This window comes from Megascapheus bottae, chromosome 2 (assembly GCF_031878675.1).
Source record: "Megascapheus bottae isolate mThoBot1 chromosome 2, mThoBot2.hap1, whole genome shotgun sequence".
Lineage (NCBI taxonomy): Eukaryota > Metazoa > Chordata > Mammalia > Rodentia > Geomyidae > Megascapheus > Megascapheus bottae.
In genome coordinates, this window is record NC_143510.1 from 48,429,173 (window position 1) to 48,449,975 (window position 20,803).

General features: G+C 42.5%; 1 protein-coding gene across 1 annotated transcript in view; it reads left to right on the forward strand.

Moving 5' to 3' along the window:
* The first annotated feature begins 722 nt into the window (after positions 1 to 722).
* Positions 723 to 20,803, forward strand: part of Slc4a8 (solute carrier family 4 member 8) — a 63,304-nt gene continuing 43,223 nt past the window's right edge. The window contains exons 1-4 of the mRNA XM_090325944.1: positions 723 to 896; positions 9,166 to 9,247; positions 18,600 to 18,746; positions 19,224 to 19,359. Coding sequence (XP_090182070.1) covers positions 723 to 896; positions 9,166 to 9,247; positions 18,600 to 18,746; positions 19,224 to 19,359 — 539 coding nt within the window. The remainder of the gene's footprint in view (positions 897 to 9,165; positions 9,248 to 18,599; positions 18,747 to 19,223; positions 19,360 to 20,803) is intronic.

Sequence of the window (20,803 nt, forward strand, 5' to 3'; positions counted from 1 at the left end):
CAACAATTACCCTGAGCTCAGCTTCTGTCTTTTCTGCTGTGGAGGTCAGACTCAGGTAGAAGGCCTAAGATATAGCCTAAGGTGTGTGTGTGTGTGGTGGTGGGAGTTGGGGGGGGGAGGACATGAGAGAAGGAAGAGGTCCTGAGGGCTGTCACCCTGCTTTTCTTTAGTATGTTTTTCAACCTGGCCACTAGCTCAGTGATTAATCAATAATTTTTAGAAGGGCCTTTCCCCTCATCCTCAATCATTTCCTCCTGCATTCTGAGAGGCAGCCTAATTCCTTAGAATTTAAAAATTAAAAAAAAAAATTTCCTCCTGCAATCTGAGGCACAGAACAAGCAACTCCTTAGAATTTAAAAAGAAATAAAACAAAATCATCTCTTCAAGGAGTAAAACCAAAGTAGGCAAACACGATACTTTATTCCTTGTTTTCAAGAGTCAGGTGCGGCTGCAAATCGAAGCAGAGATTTTCAATTTCTAGCAAGCAGTTGGAAAGGACCTTGGAGCTCCGAGGCCCCAGAAGGGAGGGAGGCGGTTTCCATGACAACTGGGCTGGGACTCCTCCTCCCTCCCCTCCCCTGGTAGCCCCGGGTACCGCCGGCCAGCGTCCTCCCGTGCTCCGCGCTCTGATTGGCTGCACGAGCCGCTCGCTGATTGGCTGAGGCGGGTGCCTCGCGGACCGGTGGCTATGGTGGCGGCGGCGGCGGCGGCGGCGGCGCTCGATGGTTGACCGTTTGCTCCAGGGTAGGGGTCGCCGCGCGCGCTCGCGTGTGTCCGCTCACACCCAACCAGAGGGGTGTGGACTGCTGACGTTCGGCCTGGAACCCGCCGGGGAGACCGAGTTCCGCTCCGCCATGCCAGCCGGGAATCACTCGGACGGCGTCCTCAGCTGTCAGGTAGAGCTCCGCCTCCCGCCCCTCCCCGGGGTTCAGCCTCCTCATCCTCGGCCCACCCTCCTTCCTCCCGGCCCGGAGCCGGCGTTCCCCGGCCGCTCCCGGAGGGCGAGGGCAGGCCAGCCCGGGACGCCAGGGGGCGCTCCGGGCGGTTGGGGAATCCAGCCTGGCCGCAGAGAGGGTGACCTTGGGCCGGAACCTCGGAGCCGGAGCAGCCCTTGCCGCAGCCCTAGCGTCGCCCAGACCCTGGCGGACGGGGCCGGGCTGTGGCGGTGGTGGTGGTGCTGGGAGGGGGGCGGGGGGCGGTGACCTCGGTTCTCTGGGTCTCCATGGTGGGAGAGGCCGGCTTCTGGCCTTGCTTTGTCCTGCTGGAACAATGGGAGCGAAAAGGGTTAGCCAGAGCTCTTGCTCTGCTCTGTGTGTGTGTAAATATTCAAATTCCTGGTTCCTCTGGTTCAAAGGAAGCGCTAGAAAGAAGACCGTGGAGGTTGAAACAGATGTCATCAGTGTGGGCCAGCTTTGTGACTGCCTGGCACCGTTGGCACAGACATCTAACAAGTAGGCAAGCCACATGCAGGCCGAGGAAGTGTTGAGGGATCAGGCAGGAACAGGGAATGAAAAAAACAAAACAAAAAACCAGGGCCGAAGTCATCGATCATAGAACTGCTGGGTGGCTACTGTAAGAAAGCTTTGGGCCAGGTACAGACAGCCTACTGCACAGTCTTTGTGACCTGTGTAAGTAGTTTGCTTCTTTGAACCTCAGTTTCACTGTCTGTTACAACAGAAATGGTGATAGCTGCAGGGCTTCAGGACTTCACTGGGTGGTTTTGAAGATCAAATGAGGTACTATATATGGAAATGCCCTGAGAAAACTACATTTCTTTTCTTTTCCTTTCTTTCTTTTCTTTCTTTCTTTCTTTTTTTTTTGTCAGTCATGGAGCTTGAACTCTGGGCCTGGGCGTTGTCCCTGAGCTCTTCAGTTCAAGGCTAGCACTCTACACTCAGCACCACTTCCAGAAAACTATGTTTCTTATATGATAACCAATAAGTGAGTGGTAGTTAATCTCACTCTCCTTCTTGTGCAATAATATGATGGTGTGGGCAGTGCCCTGGAGAGAGGGCAACCAAGATGAGGGCAGGGCGGCAAAGAGGTGGATGGTCCACGAGGGATGACTGGTCTTGGAAACAAATGCAGTGTTGATGTTAGAGATGGGTTCCAGTTGAAGTTTGTAACAAAATGAGTATCAGACACTGACTCCCTCTTTTTCCTGGTAGTCATTTCTAAGTATCTATAGTTCATTTTCTGCTTGCTAGTAAAAAAGATTATGTAAATAGTTGGGCACTGATGGCTCACACATGTAATGCTAGTTTCTCAGGAAATCTGAGGATTACTGTTCAAACGCAAGCAGGAAAAGTCTGTAAGATTATTAGCGCCAGTTAACCACTAAAAAACAGCAGTAGAGTTGTGTTTCAACTGGTATAGCACTAGCCTTAAGTGAAAAAATGGAGATAATTCAAGTTTCAGTAAGGTCAAGGCCAAAAAAAAAAAGTAACATTTCGGAAAATCTTTCCATATCTAACCTTAAGGTCTGTTGTGAATATTCAACTTCTGGGGTATGATGGTAAGGAAAAACAGGCAATGTTTTGCCTTCCTGGAGCTTACCATACAGTGGGATGGGGAAAGAAGGAATTCCTTTTTTCTTTTCTTTTTCTTCTTCCCTCCCTCCTTCCTTTCTTCCTTTCTTCCTACTGGAGTGAACTCTGCCTCATGCATGCTAGACAAGTGTTCTACTACTGAGCCAATCTCCAGCCCATTTTTATTCGATCCTATAGAATAATCCTCGCACCTGGAAGGCTGAAGCAGGATGATTGGAATTGGAACCCAGTGTGGCTACATGGCAAGACCCTGTCTCAAAACCTAAAACTCACAAAATAATCTCATTAGTGAAGATTTTTCTTTTCTTTTCTTTTTTTTAGTGAAGAATTTTCTAAAGAAGAAAAGTGTATCTGAAGAATGAATATCAGTTGAGGAAAGGGGCAGATCAAAAGAATTGGAGTCAAAGAGGACAGCATATTCAGACATCCTGTGTTAGAAGAGAGGGCACATCCTAAAAGAAGGCCAGCAATCTGGAGCCATAGGGGAATCCTGGGGAATGAGGGGAATACTCAGGGGTTGTAATGTAGTCCTTATTGAAGAAGTTGGTATTTATCTGAGGAACAAGAGGATGCCAGTAGAGGGGAAGGTGAGGCAGGAGAGACAGCATGCTGAAGGAGAGAGCAAATGAGCTCACCACTGTATCTTTGTATGAAGCATTTCTCTGGCTGCAGTAGGAAGAACAGACTGGAACAAATGTGAGGAGACAGTGTTCTTAACATGCAGAATGTGTACAGGTTGTATTATTGAGAGCATAACAACTCTTAGCATTCTGTTAAATGTTCTGTTCAGTTGATGATTTCCTAAGTTCTTCCGAAGAGAGGACAGGAAATAATGATCTCTAATACATATGGTGTGGGAAACTTTCCTGGGTGATTGCTTAAGAAGTGTGTTTGAGAACGCATGTGTGGTAAAGTATAGGAGATAGACAGAGAGAGACAGAGACAGAGACAGAGAGAGACACTGAACAACCTGGGGCCATAAGCCTGGCAGGTGGTGCATGCCTGGAATTACACCAGGATATGGTGATGCTGGAATGAGGAAGAAGAATTTGTAATTGTGCCAGCTGCTGGCGGCTCACACATCTTAGCTACTCAGGAGGCTGTAAGTCGGGGCCTGGGCACTGTCCTCGAATTTTTTTGCTCCAGGCTAGCACTCTACCAGTTTCATCACTTCTAGCTTTTTCTGTGATTTAATTGGAGGTCACAGACTTTCCTGCCCAGGTTAGCTTCAACTTCAATCCTCAGATCTCAGCATGCAGAATAGTTAGGATTACAGGTGTGAGCCACTGGCACTGGGCCACATTATTCATTTTGATGAGCTCTCTGGAATTATTAAAATTGTAAGCTCTTAAAGAGGATAGTATCAGGGAAAAGATCAGACAGCTTTAGGGAAAGTTCCTCCTTTGGTCTAGAACTGGGGACATCTTAATAGCTTCATAGTTTCACATCTTATAGCTTCACAACTGAGCTAAAGAAAATGCTAGAAGAGAAGGCTAGACAGGCTGTAATCATCAGCATTTGAGCAAACAATGTGAGGCATTGAAGGGAAGTTTAGTGAGAGTGGAGCAGTAGAGGGGAAGACAAGGGGGTGGCTTTTATGCTCAGAAGTGAACAGTTTGCAGAAATTGTCAGAATATCTAAGCTGGGGAGTGGGGAGTGAGTCCCCTCCTCTTTCTTATCTGGACCTGATAAAACAAGGATTAGACAAGGGTTCCTGAGGAACTTTGAGTTCTGCTGCCCTGTAACTCTGACACATGTTGGAGTTTAAAAAATGTTTGCTGAGCAAATGAATGAATGAATGGCTCTTATAAGAGGGCAGGTCAGCTTTTCTGAAGGTCAGTTTATGGTAATCAGTTGATAAGTATTTGTCCAATGTTCCTGAATAAAATGTCAACCATCTTCTTTTCCCACTATATTACAACTGTACAGATCCTGACCCCACCCTCTCCCCTGCCCTAAGTACTATGTGAGAACCAGGGAACCTAGGGGCATTCTCTTCATGTGGCTTTGCCAGCTCTACTGAAGAGCTTCAATAGGAGAGCCTTGAATAGAGAGTTGTGTGCAAGTCAGGCTGCAAATTTACTTCCTTTAAAACCCTGAGATAATTGTCTTAGCTTATGATTTATCTTGGCAGAGTAGACAGGGCACACGGTGGCAACCAGGATAAAGAAAAGTATTTACTGTGGATTTGCTGCTAGGTTACAGCAACATATCTTAGATAAAGAAAGGCTGGTTGTTTTTGCTTAAGGTACTAACAAAGGGAGTCATTATATACATACAGTATAGCTGTCCATTGCCGACATTACTGATGACCACAAATAAAATAGCTTCAACAACCTAAGTTTATCATCTTTCAATTATTTAGTTTAGAAGTCTGACATAGGTCTCCATACACTAAAATTGAATGAACTGTTAGTGAGGTTATACTTCTTTGTGGAAGTTCCAGGATCAAATTTCTTTGCCTTTCCTATTTTTCAGAGATTGCTAGAATTTCTTGGCTCATAGTTTTCTCCTCCATCCTTTATCTCTAAGACCTTGGCTGTGGTTTCTTCTTCCTCTCTAATTCTTCTACTCCCCTCTTACCATTGTGTGTGTGTGTGTGCGCGCGCGCGTGCATGTGCGCGCGTGCGTGTGCGCGCATGTACGCTGATTCTGGGGCCCTTCTGAGTATCTGATCAAAATTATGGACTATGTTCCCCTACCCTACAAAAGGCACATTCATAGCTATTGCCATATTTCTCCTCCGGACATCACAAGGTACCGTACACATATATGGATCCCACCTTGAGAAATCTTCTTTGCCATGGTGGAGGTGGTTTTCAGAGGATGTAATAGCCAACTTGCAAGAAATCTGCAGCAAAGACAGAGCGAAGAGACATTTCTTTCTTTTAATTAGAAAGGGTTTCAGACAAACTTTGTATATTTCAAGCATATGTCAAAGTATAGCGATTTGAACAATGAATCATCAAGTATCAATGATTTGTTTTCAATAATTAATGCATCACATTGTTCCATCTGTGTATCTATCCTCCATATACCAAACGTCCCATCATTTCATCAGTAAAAACTGTGCATCACTAAAGATTAAGTACTTTTTACTAAAAATGACATTACTGCCACATCAGATTATTATCATGCTTTAAAAGTAACAGTAATAAGAGAAAAAAGTGACAACAGTTTAATATAATCAAATATATAGTTGCTTTAAAATTTCTGTGCATGTATTGTAATTATTTAATTTTCATCCTTGGTTTACTTGAACCAGAATCTACACATTCATGTTGAAGCCTGACTTTTAATTTGCTTTGACTAATGGTTACTGGCTGTTTTTTGTGGTAAGACTGAAAATAGGTGAACAAATTAATCAGTGAATTTGATTAAATTGGGTGAACAATCTAAATTAAGGAAATTAACAAATGACAAGTTTCTCAATTAGAATTTTTCAAATGATTGACCTTGTTTCTTTTATTTTGATTTTATAGTCTTAGAGTCAAGAAAGCAATCACTTCTCTTCCTCCTCCTTTCCAGATAACTACTGCATTCTATATTGTGTCAGGTATCTGTGGACAGTCCCAGTATTATAATTAAGTGATCTCTGTCTTCTAGATATTAAAAACTAGTAGAGAAGCCAAATGTGAACAGTTATTTGTGTACATAACTTTTTTTTGTTTGATGACAATATATATATATATATATATATATTTTTTTTTTTTTGCCAGTCCTGGGCTTGAGCTCAGGGCCTGAGCACTGTCCTTGGACTTTCTCAAGGCTAGAGCTCTACCACTTGAGCCTCAGCACCACTTCCGACTTTTTTCTATGTGTGTGGTACCGAGGAATCGAACCCGGGTCTTCATGCATGCTAGGCAAGCACTTTAACCACTAGGCCAAACTCCCGGCCCCGACAATATATATTATAGAATATAAAATTACCAATTGGGTGCGGTGGTTCACAACTCTAATCCTAGCTACTCAGGAGGCTGAGATCTGAGGATCAAGGTTCAAAGCCAGCCCAGGCACAAAAGGACCTGAGACTCCAATTAACCTCTAGAAAACAAGAAGTGGGGCTTGGCACAAGGGTAGGGCAGTAGCACCAAGGCCTAGAGTGCAAGCCCCATAACCCATACACACAAAAAAAGAATATAAAATAACTCATTTAGAGAAAAAGGATGGGCTAATACAGTCATATTATTCAATGTACATATGTGAAAAAAGGAACTATCCTCTCCACTCTATTTTCCCCTTTCTTAAGACTCTCTCTCTCTCTCTCTCTCTCTCTCTCTCTCTCTCTCTCTCTCTCTTTTTCTCTCTCTTTCTTCCCTCTTCCCCCTTCTCCATTCTTTTTTTGTCAGTCCTGGGGCTTGAACTCCGGGCCTGGGCACCATCCCTGAAATTCTTTTGCTCAAGGCTAGAATTCTACCACTTGAGTCACAGTATTACTTCTGCCTTTTCTGTTTTTGTGGTACTGAGGAATTGAACCCAGGGCTTCATGCATGCTAGGGAAACACTCTACCACTAAGCCACATTCCCATTTTCTATTCTTAATACCTAAGGAAGTATTCTCTACCCTTGTTTCCCTTTCTGGAGTATTAAATTTCAATTGCAGCATAAAGCTGTGTGGCTCAGCACTTAAACCTAAAAGCAAGCTAAACTTCCAGTAGTAGCACCCTGGCCTTCTTTATTTATTCGTAGCCATAGCATTTCAGGATCTTGATTCAGGTTTGAAATTTTTTATTTATCCATTTGACATGACTACCTTAGGCCCTTAAGAAGTTAGTTCCATTTTATTTTATTTGCCAGTCCTGGGACTTGAACTCAGGGCTTGAGCACTGTCCTTGGGTTTTCTCAAGGCTAGAGCTCTACCACTTGAGCCATAGCACAACTTCTGGCTTTTTCTATGTATGTGGTACCAAGAAATTGATCCTGGGTCTTTGTGCACACTAGGCAAACACTCTACCACTAGGCTAACCTTCCAGCCTCAGTTTCCTTTTATTATTGTCATGTCAAGTCCACCATTCCCCTTTGTTATTTATTCTGCCTCACACTCTCCAATCCTTTTAATCCAACTAGGCAGTTTTTTTTCAGGGCTAAAAGCACCTTCTTCACTGAGTGCTAATCACTCTGCCCAAAACTATCATTCCTTCCCTCCTACCCCTGCCCCATCACTGGCAGTTAATACTTATTCACTCCTAGATCTCAGCCTAAATGTACTTCCTTGAAAGACTTTCTCTTTCTTTCTTGCATTCTTATACCCTTTCTTGCTTGATTGCTTGCTTTCTTGAACTCTAGGATTACAGGTGTGAGCCATTGGCTCCTAGGTCTTTCTTTCTTGCATGGTTATGTATTTGCTTTCTTACTTCCCCCTTTCCTTTTTATTTTTTTGCCAGTCCTGGGACTTGACCTCAGGGTCTGGATGCTGTCCCTGAACTTTGTGCTCAAGGCTAGCACTCTACCACTTGAGCCACAGTGCCACTTCTGGCCTTTTCTGAGTAGTTTATTGGAGATAAGAGTCTCATGAACTTTTCTTCCAGGGTTGACTTTGATCTACAATCCTTAGATCTCACCCTCCTGAATAGCTAGAATTATAAGTGGGAGCCACCGGGCATCTGACTTGAAAGATTTTCTTGACTATCTTCTACTTCCAAATGAAGCCAATCTGTCCCTGTTTATATGCCCTCATGGCACACTGCAATTCTCCTCAGTAATGAAATCTCATAATTAATTCTGCTATTTGAGAGAGGGACTGTATGTGTCTTCTTCAACTGTAGACTGGCACTGTAGACTGGTACCTAGAGTGATTTTTTGGGCATAGTAGATTCTCTGTAAGTTTTTGTTAGAAGAATAAATATAATAGCTTAACAATACTGTTTACAAGACCCTGAATGATTTAAGAAGAAAAAAATTATAGCCTTTCACGGCTATCCCTGCCTATCTGCTTTCCTCCCCAAATCTGTGTGTCCAGCCAGGTTGAGTTAACCCAGGACTGCTGCACACATTCCCACTTTTATACCTCTGCTCATACTGCCAGGTTGTCTGCTTCTGGAACACAACGTTTTCACAAATCTCCAGTACTGAATCCTCACCTATCTTCCAGATCCTGATCAAATTTTCAGCTTATTTCTCCAAGTTCCTGTAGTTATCTGTGCCCCTCAGATACAATGCTGAATCAAAGCAATCTGTTTTCCAGTAGAAAAATTTCAAAACAAAAAGATTTTGAGAGCTGGGTATTAGTGGCTCACACCTGTAATCCTAACTACTCAGGAGACTGAGATCTGAGGATCATGCATGGTGTAAAGCCAACAAAATCTCAAAGTCAGAGACCAGTTTATAACAAATGAAGGTGTTATGTTTAACAGCACTTACAAAGTGCCAAATCTTTCTACAGATATATAGCTAGGAAGAGTTGAAAAAAATGAATTCTATTCTCCTCTACTTATGTATAAAATGAGAAAGAAAATGGCTGTCATATTTGTATCCCAAAGTATTGTGTGAAGTTTAAGTAAAAAATTACAAATTAAATTTATTCACCCTACCTTTTCAAAAGCATCTGGACAAATAATGCAGGTAAAGTGTTTGGATGTATATGTGCTGCTCTGACTGCTTGCTTGTGTTTCAATAGAGACCTGATGAAGAAGCTGTAGTGGATCAAGGTGGGACCAGTACTGTTCTCAACATTCACTATGAAAAAGAAGAATTGGAAGGTAAGAACCCTTTTTGGTGTGAAATTGGTAAAGAAACTTGGTAAGAGACTGTTTGGTATGGGGTTAGAATAGATCTGGCTTTGCCCTCCGAGACCTGGGTTTGAGCTGTAACTTTCTCTCATTAGCAGTAAGACCTTGGGAGAAAAAAAAATCACTTATTTTCTTTCCCTTCACCTTCTTTATCTGTTAATAAAAGCAAAGAGAAAGTTGAGTACCCATGGCTCATGTCTGAAATCCAGTTACTTGAGAGCTGAGATCAGGATTATGGTTCAAAGACAATGGGACAGAAAAGTGCATGAGATGCCCATTCTCAGCCAAAAGCTGGGTATAGTGGTATATGGCTATTATCACAGCTATAACAGGAAGTGTAAAATACTTGAATTGTAGTCTAGTTGTGGATCCAGGCAAGAAATCTGAGTCCTTATGTCAAAAGTAACCAGTGCTAGAGGCATGGACTGGAGTATCTGCTCAGCAAGCTTGAGGTCCTGAGTTCAAACTCCAGTTTCAAAAGAAAAATCAAAAGAAGGAAGAAAGTAGAGGTAGCAATGAGTCCTAAAGTAGCTCACAGGGCTACTTAAGGTATAAAGAAGAGTACCTGTTGCAGTGCTTTGAGCACTGTGAAGGGTTAACAGTCTAAATTTTAGTGAATAACATCCTTTACAATGCAGAGAACTCAGTTCAGTTTATTGAATCTTGACAACTGTTTAGAAATACAAGTCTACAGACAATTTTTGATGTTCTTGTTGGTTATAGGGCTTGAACTCAGGGCCTGGCCAGTGTCCCTGAGCTTTTTTTTTCCATATTTTTTTTTTGCCAGTCCTGGGCTTAAGCTCAGGGCCTGAGCACTGTCCTTGGATTTTTCTCCAGGCTAGAGCTCTACCACTTGAGCCTCAGCACCACTTCCGGCTTTTTCTAAGTATGTGATACCAAGGAATTGAACCCAGGTCTTCATGCATGCTAGGCAAGCACTCTACCACTAGGCCAAACTCCCAGCCCCTCCATATATTTTTTATTGTAATTAAAAGAAGTGTTACATTATATTCACCAGATAGAAGGTACATTACTTCACAAACATTGATACCCTTTCTCATGTCATGGTCCCCATTTCCCTCCCCTCTCTCCCTGCTTATCTTGATTTCCCCCTTTCCTATCCAATTTCAAATAACCAATTAAATATACATAGAATATATCAGATAACAAGGTGAAATATTGTAACAATATGAGATGACTAAGGGACAGCAAAAGAGATGAGAGATAACATAGTACACTAAGGACAACAGTCACTCATTATGTGGCTTTTGTTTCTATATCCTGGAGGTCCTTACATTTAGCGTCACACTCTATGGCCTTATGCATCTCGGTTTTGCTCTGTTTCTGCTAGGAGAGCCCAAGGTTTCTACTGCTTATGACAAATGAGGGAAACCATTGAACCTATGAGCTTTTGTGCTCAAGGCTAATGCCTTACCACTTTGTTTTTTTTTTTTCTTCACTTTTATTTTATTTTATTTTATTTTTTTATTGTAATTAGTAAAAGGGTTACATGATATTTGCCAGATAGAAGGTGAATTAATTCACATACATTGATATCCTTTCACATGTCACGGTACTCATTACCCTCCCCCCCACACCCCCCACCCGTCTTGGTTTTCCCCTCTTCCCTATCAAATTTCAAATATTGTTATAGTATCTCACTTTGTTATCTTATATATTTAATTTATTTGTATTTGGTTATTTGAAATTTGCCTTACCACTTTGAACTATAACTCCACTTTGGGTTTTTGGACTGTTAACTGGAGATAAGCATCTCATGGATTTTCCTGTCTACAAATGATTTTAAAAGAAAATAAAGTACCCACTAATTTTTAAGAAACCTTGGTGCCTGTAAACGTTTCTTTTTATTTTATTTCTAATACTGGCTCTTTTAATGATACCTAATTTTGTCCATTGTCATTTAAATGGAAAAAGGGAAAACAAGAACTCACCTGTGCCAAACTCCTTAAGAGTTCACAGCACAAAGTAACAGTGGAAAGAAGGAAGAGAAATTGGTGACTGGTTCTGTCACCTTATTGAGGCTCTTTCTTCCTCCACTCTCTGTCCCCAGCCCTCCAAATGACCACTGGGTGATGTCCTTTGACTCTCCTCCTTCTCCTCCTTCTCCTCCTCCTCCTCCTCCTCCTCCTCTTCCTCCTCTTCCTCCTCCTCCTCCTCCTCCTCCTCCTCCTCCTCCTCCTCCTCCTCCTCCTCCTCCTTTTCTTTCCAGTTCTAGGTCTTGAACTCAGGGCCTGGGCTCTGTACCTAAGCCTCTTTGTGCTCAAGGCTAACACTCTACCACTTGAGCCACACCACCACTTCTGGCCTTTTCTGTGGTTCTGAGGAATGGAACCCAGGACTTCATGCATGCTAGGCATGCACTCTACCACTAAGCCACATTCCCAGCCCTTGACCTTCCTTTTTCCCAGGCAGCCCAATGGGAACTTTAGGACTCACACGTAGTCATGGTTCCTGATTGGTAGTGCTGTGCGCTTTTCCTCACTCATCAGAGGAAGGCTCATATGAGAAGCTTTAACGAGAAGCTACGTTTGGCTCACAAGCCTTGATGAAATATCTGCAGCACCCCCTGCACAGTTGAAGGCTGTGAGACAGCAACTTTCAGATGCCCGAGACAGCGTGTGAAATGTTCTCTCTGTACTGCTGGTTCCCATGATGGGTTTTGCATCAAAGATATGCAACCTCCAGAGAAAACTTGTCCTTTGGATGGGGAGAGAGTGGAAGCTTTAGAGGCTGACTCAACCTCTGGGGCTGTTACCATGAGAACTCATGTGGGTGGCTCTGTGGAGGTCAGTGGTGTTTGGGTCTATCAGGGTTAAGGTTCCCAAGTTATTTTGATCAGATGGATGTGGAGCCCATGTGTGCTTCAGCAAATAGAAGACAATAAGAGAAAGAAAGGGTTTGGCGTTGGAGTGCCCTTTGTGTGTTAAGGAGCAGATTAGTAAATTGTCCTTTTTGTCTTCTTGCAAGCAAATGGAAGTATCACTGTCCTTTTTTACACGGAAGGAAATTGCTCTGACTCACTTACCTTCATAGGGGAGGCTGAGATAGAACCCTGCCATCTTCATGTTGCCATTCTGCCTGCAAAGCAGGGCAGTGTCCTGTATTAACCATCCAACTACACCCTATTGCACCATCCTATAAATAATTCTATTAGTCATTCCTGCTCTTCTGTCCTGAGAAACCTGTTGTCTGTCTGTCCTGTTGCACTTCAGAGGCACATTGGTATCTGTTGTTTTCCTCCAGCCCTTGCCCCTGGACTTTTATCCTCTGTAAAGAGAGAAATCTTTAAAAACACTTTGTGTACTTGGAAGTAGAATAGTGAAGCCGGCAAGCTCTCTTAGACCCCGAAGGACTGGGTTTATTCCACAGAGGTCAGCGGAGGAACTGATGTCATTTGGAGATGCTTCTCCAAATGACATCATCTGTTTGCTATGCATGCTGCTTTGCAGGAAAAGAAAGCTGCATATTGATGATGGCTTTACTGGAGAATAATGTATTGGAAAACAGTTCTTTACATACACTATTCTGAATACGCAAATATTTTCTGTGTTAGCACATGCACACATAAAAAGTACAAATGAAAGACAAATAGTGCCCATTCCCCAGGCCAGATACGGCTCAAGAACAGCTCTGGAGAAGAGGGGAGAAGTTGTAGCTGATTGTTGACTGTGTTGTCATGTCCACTTAGACTCACTGCAGTGTAACAGTAGGACAGACTGACACTGTATGCACGGTGGTATAAAGGTATGAAAGGTATAAAATAAAGCCATTTCCAGATGGGTGCTGGTGGCTCATGCTTGTAATCCTAGCTATTCAAGAGGCTGAGACCTAAGGGTGATGGTTTGTCAGCCAGGGCAGACAGACCCGAGACTCTTATCTCCAAAAAGTTTAACCACCAAGAAGCTATAGATGGAGCTGTGGTTCAAGTGGTAGATGGCCAGCCTTGAGCAAAAAAGCTAAGGGCAGCACTCAGGCTCTGAGTTCAAGCCCCAGAATTGGCACTAAATTAATAAATAAAAACATTCCCACTTGGATGGAAGACAGAAGCTTATTGTGTTCTGATTTAGAAATATAGACATAATGATATAAGGTTCTCAAGCTGTAGAAATATCTCTAAATCTCTCTCCCCTGTATTGCATATCTTCTACTCACAAGACAGAAAGCATTCCCTTACCCCATTTTTTCAGAACAATTGCTGAGATTTAGTGTCTGATCCTTGTTAGAAGTTTTGTAAATATGGTTCTTTGCATATGCTAATTCTGTCTATAATACAAGATACAGGAAACCATCATTTTGGGAAGAAACAATGTGTTCATAAGTTTTCCAGATATAAATCCAAGAAGAACAGCAGTTCTTCAGTTGCCTCTGCAACTGGAGGAAAAAAAGCCAGTCACTTTAGTTGAGTCACGGCTTTTTCCATTGTTTTTGGCAGATCATTATTCATGATTAATTACTAGATTTATGAATCCTTGAGTAAGTTTACTGCCTTCTAATAAATTTTTATTAGAGGAAAGAGCCATTTGGTTATATCTATAACTTAAAAGCCTTGCATGTTAGATTTCCCCTGTGGTTATTGAGTAAACCTGTAAGCCCGGAAGTGTAGAGCATCCCTTTGTATGTGCTGCTGAGCGCCACATGAGTGCATGCCCTGTTGTACTTTGGTAGGTCTAGTCTTGGTCTACTCAAAGGTTGGTCAAAACCTGTGGTTTCTGTCCAGTTATGAAAGGTCATTGCCAGGTTGCGAATGCTTGCTCTTACCTGATTTCTTTTTTTTTTTTCCAGTCCTGGGGCTTGAACTCAGGGCCTAGGCACTGTCCTTGGATAGTGTTCTGCTACTTGAGCCACAGCACCACTTTCCGCTTTTCCTGTGTATGTGGTACTGAGGAATCAAACCCAGGGCTTCATGCATGCTAGGCGAGCACTCTACCTTAAGCTACACCCCCAGCCCCTGATTTATTTTAAAGACACACTGAAATTGCATTTCTCTTCTAGGTTTACAATTAGAATACTTAATTTTGAATATAAATACCCTCGAATAGACTAGGTTTTAATACTCACTAAAACAAGCAAACAAAAATTCCCAAAATGGGTGCTGGTAGCTCATGCCTATTATCCTAGCTACTCCAGGAAATTGAAATCTGAGGATTACGGTTTGAAGCCAGTCCAGGCAGGAAAGTCTGTGAGACTCTCATAAACTATTCCAATAAACTACTCAGAAAAAGCTGTTAGTGGCCTGTGGCTCAAGTGATAGAGTGCTTACCTTGAGCACAAAGAGCTCAGGACAGCACCCAGTCCCTGAGTTCAAGCCCGAGGATCAGCAAAAAAAAAAAAAAAAAAGATTGAGAAATTAGATGGGTCCTTTTCTGTCTGCTAGCTACTTTCTATACCAGCCTTAGAATGGCATTTGGACAAAGACAGGATAAGAGGCAGATGAATAAGCAGAAAAGTGGCCACAAATTAGTTTGCTAAAGTCATTGGCCTGCAAGAATTCAGTTAAATGGACTGAACTATATTAATTTTCTAGTATCTGTCATAATTTCTGCTAATTTTGCTCAAAAAATTCAAGTCCCTGCTTTAGAATCCTTAGTCTAGAAACTGATGTTAAATCATCTGACAGCCACTTGATCCTTGGCTCTTACCCCTGCTGAACTTGTTTTCATTTCTGTCTCTCTGGGTTTTTAAAAGAGAAGCAGAAAGTTCTTTTTCTAAGACTTCACCTTTATCTTACTTCTTGCAGGACCATTAAAGGCATTTGAAAGTCATTTTCCCCAATAAGCCTACTAGTAGTTTAAATGTTAAATAAAACCATATGATTATTCATTCAACAAACCTTAACTGAGTTCCTTCCACGGTCCCTCTCTGCAATAACAGCGACAACAAAAATGACAGGGAGAGCAGTTGAACCATTGTGTTATTTGCAAGAATGACCTAGCCCAAACCTTTCCTAGGACTTGAATATTAGAACCTGGACTCGCCATCAACTAGACAAGACCTGAGAAGTCATTTGGTCCAACTTCCTCATTTTTCTGTATCAGTGACTGTGAGTAAACTAGCCAATCAGATGAGATCTGATAACCATTGTAATTAGATTATAGTAGTTCTAGTAGCAGTTCTTATTGTTCTAATAGTAGTTCTGATAGCACTACTAACAAGTAATACTTATGTGAGCTTGGTGGAGTTGTTGGGAATGTGTTCCAAGAGAAGTGGAAGTAATAGCTGATCTCGGCTGTTTTTCAGGGAAAAGGAAGCGCATGGCTGAGATGGCGCTAGTCAGAGACGAGAATTGTCCTTAGCGACACTGTTTTCTAGTGTCCAGCTCTGCCTCAGGATTAGATTTCTTATAGCCAGGACACCATGTTACAGGTCCTTTGAAGTGATTGTCTAGGATACAGTTGTGTTTTTTCATAGTCCAGATATTATTTATAGTCTGCTCCTGCCTATTGTTCTTTTCCAGCCTCCTTTCCCTCTTTTTGCCTTGCCCTGGCTCTCCTAGTTGATCTTTGGCCTTAGAAGCAGCTGCATCTATACCAGCTTAGTGGCTTGCTGCTTGATCTTCCCTCTCACAGAATTCTCTCCTCACAGTTCCCATCCTATTCTTTTTGCAGGAACTCTGTGTGTGTGTGTGTGTGTGTGTGTGTGTGTGTGTGCATGTGTGTGTATATATATATATATATATATGTATATATGTGTATACACGTACAGGTGTTGGGGCTTGAACTCAGGACTTCATACTGCCACATGAGAGGCTGGTGCTCTATCACTGAAACATACCTCCACTTCTCACTTCAGTATTTTGAGTCAGTATACTTATCAGTCTTTGAAATGCTACCTTTATGTTTGCATGCTGTCCTTTTCCTACAACTACAGAACATTACCTGAAGATTTTGTGCTGTTCACTCCTGTATCCCCAACACCCAGAACAGAACTTGGCACAATTAGGTGACTCCATTCCTCTGCTAATGCCACCTGGGTCAATCTGAGTGCTACACCATAGGTACTTCATTGTCATACCGTATTGGAACATTACTCAACAGATGGTATTTAGTCACTTCCATACTGTAAGCACTTTACATTGATGATGTCAGTGGCCTACAATCATGCATTCCAGCAGATAATTTCCTCTGGGGCTATATTTCTCTTTTTTGAAGTAGCAAGATGGCCACATTGTGTTCAGAGATCTGCCTGTCAAAAATGTCTTAGATGTGATTAAGACTATCCTGAGACAGGAGGAAGGCAAAAGTTGCGATTCCATCAGATACTAAGCATTTTATCTTCCTATCTTACTACATTCTAAGATCACCAATCATTTTCTCTCTTAATCCTCACTTTCTATTTGCTTTTGCTTTTTTTTTTTAAGTTGGTTGTGGGGCTTGAACTCTGGGCCTATGTGCTGTTCTTGAGCTCTTCAGCTCAAGGCTAATGCTCTATCATTTGAGGCAGAGTGCCACTTCTGGTTTTCTGGTGGTTAATTGGAGGTAAGAGTCATATAGTCTTTGTGCCTGGGCTGGTTTTGAACTGTGATCCGCAGACCTCAGCCTCCTGGAGTAGCTAGGCGTAGCAGACATGAGCCACCAGTCCTCAGCTTTTATTTTGCTTTTGTACTTTGGAATTTGGAAAGGAGAGGAAGGCAAAGAAAAGGAGGGTGAAATAGATAAAATAGTACTGACAGCACTTTAGTATCACTTGTTTGTGGAGCTCAATCAAAGTTCAGCCCAGCTACTAGGAACCCCCATTGCTAGGAAAGGAAGATGGCAGAGTTGACAGCTCTTCTTCTAAGTGCACCTTCTCTGGAGAGTACTGAATTCCTGATTAAGCTTTCCATTCTCAAGTTGGTCATAATCTTTTTGTTCACCCTATACCCTGGTGATTATATCATCTATCCAAATCACATTCACTTTGGTTAGATGGTCTTTTTTTGTGGACTGTTAGGATTGGAGGCCCTCTTAGATCAGATTGTATACTCTTAAGGAGATCCTAAACGATTACACTCTTAGGAGAGGAAATGTTAGGAGAGGAGACATTCTGTTTGCTTACCATTAGTGGAGCAATGGCCCTTGGTAAGACACAGTTTGGCTATCTGTGGACTCTAGGAGGAGGGTCTCATTGAGGACCTTGAGGAGCTTGCAGATGAGCAGTAGGGCTAAGACAGAAAAAATGCAAGGTAGAAAAGAGCTAAGGGCTCTAGGTATATGGAGGAAAGAGACAACAGGTCTGGTCAGGGAAGTCAGAAATGATTCCAAGAAGGAAGAAGCATTCGTCATAATAAATCTCAAATGACTGAAAATCCACAAAGCATCAGCATAATGATGGAGCAGCAGTTTGATTTTGAAAGAGAAAAGTGTGTGGCAGCCAGGGTTAAGAGGAACTGGCGGGTGGACCAGGCCATTCTGTTGCTGGAGCAGGTAGAGAAGGTGTACATCTCTACATCTTTTTCCTTTAAGGATGCTTGTTCAGTGTGAGCATATAGAATTTCTCTTGAACTCTCTTGAGCTGATCACTTATTTTTTGAGCTATTCCTGGGGCTTGAATTTAGGGTGTAGGCACTGTCCTTGGGCTTTTATGGTCAAGGCTAGCACTGTACCACTTGAGCCACAACTCCACTTCTGGATTTTTTTTGATGTTTCATTGGAGATAAGAACCACACAGACTTTCTTGCCTCACTGGCTTCTAACCTTGATCCTTAGATCTCAGCCTCCTGAGTAGCTAGGATTACAGGTGTGAGCTACTGCATCCCAGTTGCTCACTTGGTTCTTTCAGAAGTCTTTCTTTTCATTTTTTGTTTTGTTTTGTTTTGTTTTGCCAGTCCTGGAGTACGAACTCAGGACCTGAGCACTATCCTTGGGCTTTCCTCAAGGCTAGTAGTGCTCTACCACTTGAGCTAGAGTACCACTTCTGGCTTTTTCTGTGTATGTGGTACCAAGGAATCAAACCCAGGTCTTTGTACATGCTAGGCAAGCACTCTACCACTAGGCTAAACTCCCACCCTTCTGTTTTTATTTTGAATGGATATTTGGTCTTAAAAGAAGAAAGAATAGAAAGGAGTTGAGGTCTGAGAACGAAGAGTCTAGTGTTGTGCTCAGTCCAAAAAGAAACCTGTGATCTTTTTCAACTTACTTATGTTAAATTCCTTTTTTCCTTTCTTCCCTCCCTCTCTCTTTCCTTGATGTGCAGGTACTAGAGCCTGAGTACTGAATGCCCTGGAACTCAGCTTTTCCCTCATAGCTGACACTCTACCACTTGAGATGCTATGTGTTCCTTTTTCTAAAGGAGATTTCTTTACAGATCTTCTGTTTCCTTCCAGGTCATAGGACTCTGTATGTGGGGGTTCGGATGCCTCTGGGCCGGCAGAGCCATCGGCACCACCGCACCCATGGCCAGAAGCACCGGAGGAGAGGACGGGGCAAAGGGGCCAGCCAGGGAGAAGAGGGCTTGGAAGCGCTGGCCCATGGTAAGCCCCTGGAAAGGGTCTGGGGCCTGCCCATGGTGGGGATGGGAGTTAGGCTCAGGTTGCTTTTGAGGGTCATAAGCAGGTAGTCTTGATTCTCTAGCTCCTCATTTTCAGAGATTGTTTCCAAGAAGAAATGCCTGTAAAAATCCAGAAGATCCTCATGAAAACTGCTGCCTCTGTCATAGCCAATACTATAAGTGAGATTCTTTGCTAGAGAATTAAGCCATTTCTTTTGATCAAATCTGTCAGTTTTTCCAGGTTGTTAAGGGATTTCTAGAAGTGATCTTAGTTCACAGCTGTGTCCTCTCATGAAACTGCTTCCACAGAACAGCTTTTCTCCCTCTGTGAATAAAGGAGTTTTTTTTTAATCTCTGGTAAAGATAATCTTTCTGAAGTTGTTAGGTGAGACAGAATGCTATTTGTGCTCTGACTTTAAGGCAAGAGGCAGACTTTTTTTTCCTCTGGCTGTTTCCCTAGACACACCTTCTCAGCGTGTTCAGTTCATTCTTGGCACTGAGGAAGATGAAGAGCATGTACCTCATGAGCTGTTCACAGAGCTGGATGAGATCTGTATGAGAGAGGGAGAGGATGCTGAGTGGAAGGAGACAGCCAGGTAAGGCCTTACAACCACCTGGATTAATATCTGCTTGAATAGACACTGTGGGCTTGCCTGCCTTTTCTTTATTTTGGGTGATATAATAGATCAGGTACAAGAGTCTCCCATGGGACATCTTGGTGTTGACCTTTTATGTCTCTGGTTATATCTTAAATAGTGTTGGTGACATAAACATGTGACCTTCAAGAGATTTCATTTGTCTCATTTGTTTGGCACCGAGTAAATTCTTGTGCTCTCTTGATGATAAGGTCTAGAAGATGCTGGGTGGGGCACTTTGGTTATGACCTCACTGATCACACAGGAGATCAAGGCTTTTCTGAAGGTGAATCAGAGGGTCATTTGGGTTTAAATTCACTGACAGTGTCAGAATTTTTTTTGGTCAGCTATGAGACTTAAATTCCTCCTGGCACTATCTCTAAGCTTTTGTGTTCAAGGCTAGTGCTCTGCCACTTTCAGTCACAGCTCCACTTCTGGTTTTTAGGTGGTTAATTGGAAATAAGTATCTCATTGACTTTCCTTCCTGGGATGGCTTTGAACTGCCATTCTCAGATCTTAGCCTCCCGAGTAGCTAGAATTACAGGTATGAGCCACCAGCACCCTTCTGCCTCGGAATTTTTGAGACTTAACCTTCTCTGGAACAATTCGACTTCTTGGTAGTATAGCCAGCCCAATTCTACCGCTTCCTGGGGGAGTTGTAGACCATACTTGTACATAGGTAGGTTCAGTAGAGTCCTCAGATCATCAACCAGAGCCATATCCAGTCTCCTCTGTTAACTGACTAGTGATCCTCACTGAGGATACAAAACAATCTTCCTTAAGCTTGAGAAAGGTGGTGAGGTAGGGAAATAACCTCCTATGGCTCAAGCTCCCACTGAAATAACTCTTCTGAACACTTGCTGTAACATGTTCTATGGATTGAGAGAACAGGCCAGTCAATCTGATACCAAGTCTTTGTCATTCTGTCTTCATGAGCTTCTAAGTGTTACACAAAACACTTGAAAATATTATAATTTTATTAATGTGATTTGTCATTGTGTGCATTGATACAGATTACATCTATTTTTTTTTTTGCCAGTCCTGGGCTTGAGCTCAGGGCCTGAGCACTGTCCTTGGACTTTCTCAAGGCTAGAGCTCTACCCTTGAGCCATACTACCACTTCTGGCTTTTTCTATGTATGTGGTACCAAGGAATTGAACCCCGGTCTTTGGGCATGCTAGGCAAGCACTCTACCACTAGGCCAAACTCCTGGCCCCTACATCTACTTTTTAATTGCACAGGTAATGCAGGCTTGTTACAGAAAATTAGAAAATAGAGATAAGGGAAAGGAAGAAAATGATTTGCATTCCTTTTACAACAGGTATAACAAATTAATTTGATGTTTTATCCATGTACATGTTTGTGCTTTTAAATTTTGCTTTAAATAAAATGGAACTAAACTATA